At 53.0% G+C, this 2565-nt stretch overlaps 1 protein-coding gene across 1 annotated transcript; it reads right to left on the bottom strand.

Annotated features, from left to right (window-relative positions):
* Positions 1-271: 271 nt before the first annotated feature.
* LOC311200805 (olfactory receptor 14I1-like) lies at positions 272-1198 on the bottom strand (the record flags this gene model as incomplete). The annotated part of the gene is made up of 1 exon (XM_084275111.1): positions 272-1198. One exon carries the CDS (start codon positions 1196-1198, stop codon positions 272-274), a length of 927 nt encoding a protein of 308 aa, XP_084131237.1.
* Positions 1199-2565: the final 1367 nt, after the last annotated feature.

Genomic DNA, 2565 nt, shown 5'->3' with positions numbered 1-2565 from the left:
TAAATTTTTTATAAATGCCAGGAGAAACATAATAAAACAAAAACTGTGCATGTTTCAAGGTAAACATGATGCAAAGGCAGCACAGCTCATCATTACACAGGACGTGATTCATACAAGACCGCTGGATACTGCATTAGGAATGGGATGAACAGGCACCATGTTATTACAGCTTGGACAACATAGAAGGAAAAAACAATACTAAATAGAGATCGGTCCTAATGTGAATTACATGGGCAGCGACAGGAGAAACAGATGAGCAGTTTGTTGCTGCTTAGAAACATCCAGTCATCAGTTTCCAAATGGCATCCTTGAGCTCCTGGTTCCTCATGCTGTAGATGAGGGGGTTCACTACTGGTGGTACCACAGAGTAAAGAAATGACACTACCAGGTCCAGAAATAGGGAAGAGATGGAGGGGGGCTTCAGGTAGGCAAACAAAGCAGTGCTGACAAACAGAGAGTCTACAGCCAGGTGAGGGAGGCAGGTGGAAAAGGCTTTGTGCCGTCCCTGCTGCGAGGGGATCCTCAGCACAGCCCTGAAGATCTGCACATAGGACACCACAATGAACACAAAACACCCAAAACCTAAACAGGCACTGACCACAAGGACTCCAGTTTCCCTGAGGTAGGCATCTGGGCAGGAGAGCTTGAGGATCTCGGGGATTTCACAGAAGAACTGGTCAACAGCATTGCCATGGCAGAGGGGCAGTGAAAATGTATTGGCTGTGTGCAGCACAGCATGGAGAAACCCACTGCCCCAGGCAGCTGCTGCCATGTGGACACAAGCTCTGCTGCCCAGGAGGGTCCCGTAGTGCAGGGGGTGGCAGATGGCAACGTAGCGGTCATAGGCCATGACAGTGAGAAGACAGAGCTCTGTGGAGAGCAAAAAGGAAAAGAAAAGTTGTTGAGCCAGACATCCTGTGTAGGAAATGGCCCTGGTGTCCCACAAGGAATTGGCCATGGCTTTGGGAACAGTGGTGGAGATGTAGGCAAGGTCAATAACAGAGAGGTTGAGGAGGAAGAAGTACATGGGGGTGTGGAGGTGGTGGTCACAGGCTATGGTGATGATGATGAGGCCATTGCCCAGGAGAGCAGCCAGGTAGATATCCAGGAAGAGGCAGAAGTGCAGGAGCTGCAGCTCCCATGTGTCTGCAAAGGGCAGGAGGAGGAACTGGCTGATGGAGCTGCTGCTGTTGGACATCTGCTGCTGTCAAGTGTGGAGACCTGTCCAAGGAGGAAAGGGAACAGTGAGAAGTTAGGGAACTCTTCCTTGAGGAATACTTCTTCCAATTCACACTGATTCTCTGTATTCAGGAAGACGTTTTTCAGGTCCCTTTTGGGAGGTCTGCTTTGTGCTGGCTCCAGCGTGCCAATGCTGGGAGGAGGGTTGGCTGTGGGCTCTCGAGAACTCAGTCCTGCCTGGCAGCAGTCAGTGAATAGAAGGATGGTGTGATCTCAGACTAAATCCCCTGTGGATAGGAATGAGCTGAGGAGTGTTTCTTCTGTCAGAACTCCCTGACATTGCTGCTGCAGTGCCAATGAAACCTTCCCCTGAGTGCAGAGTGGGGAGAGCTGCTCTGTCCATCAGCCCTGCTCTCAGCTGCCCTGTGCTGGACGCTCTCTGATCACACCCTGCTGTTCCCCGTAGAAGAAACTGGACCCCACAGAGAGCTGAGGAATCCAGTCTCGCAGGGCAGAGCTCCAAAGCCCTCCTGCGGTCTCATCCTACCCAAGGAGGATCTCAGCTCCCCGCTCCCAGCCAGGGACACACAGGGCTCAGTGCAGCTGCCCACACACAGGTGATGAGTGGCATTGCCACGGCCTCTGTGCCGAGATGTCTCCTGCATGGGGCTCCTCTCTGAGGCACAAGAGCCTTTAGAAGAGCGGTGCCATTGTGGGAGGCAGCTGCAGCCCAGCAGGAGCCCCATGACATCCTCAGTCCTAAAGATGGGGTTCCTGAAGTGAGGGTCAGCTCAGTGCCAGCCCCACAAATGGACGTGCTCAAAGCCCCAGGTAATGGTGGGAGAAAGGCAGCAAGGACGGGAGGGGAAACAGTGACAAATGCTCCAGCCCAAGCTGGAAGGACAGGGACAGACAGTCAGACAGGCACTCAGGAGTTTCTCCTCAAGGGGGTTAGGTTACCAAAGAGAAGACTCATCCTGAAACCCTGGATCTCTTGTTGCAGAGTCTGTGCTGGGTGGGAGAAACCAGGGGTTTGCTGCGTGAAACTGTCCGTACTTCAGGGGATGTCAGGGAGGTTCCAAATCCCCACTGCCAGGGCATTTCTGGGAGCAGCTCTTTCTCTATCCCTGACAATGTCTCTGCTGCCTGAGCTGTCCCTGCAGATGCTTCTCTTTGCCCATCTTACCTCCTGCTCTTTGCTCACAGACCTCATCCAACCTGCCCTGTGCTCAGCTCTGCTCTGCAGAAACCTCCTGGCATCAGGGCACTGCCCCAGGGAACCTCTGTGTGTGCAGGGCTCAGCCCAGGCTCCAACATCTTCATGAGAATAGGTTTTCACTGCAGATTCTCAAGGGGGGAGATAAGTTCTCATCTACCACACTCAGC

Source organism: Gallinula chloropus, assembly GCF_964237585.1.
Source record: "Gallinula chloropus genome assembly, chromosome: 25".
Lineage (NCBI taxonomy): Eukaryota > Metazoa > Chordata > Aves > Gruiformes > Rallidae > Gallinula > Gallinula chloropus.
The sequence above is the reverse complement of the archived record's forward strand: the minus strand, read 5'-3'. Positions and strand labels throughout refer to the sequence as shown.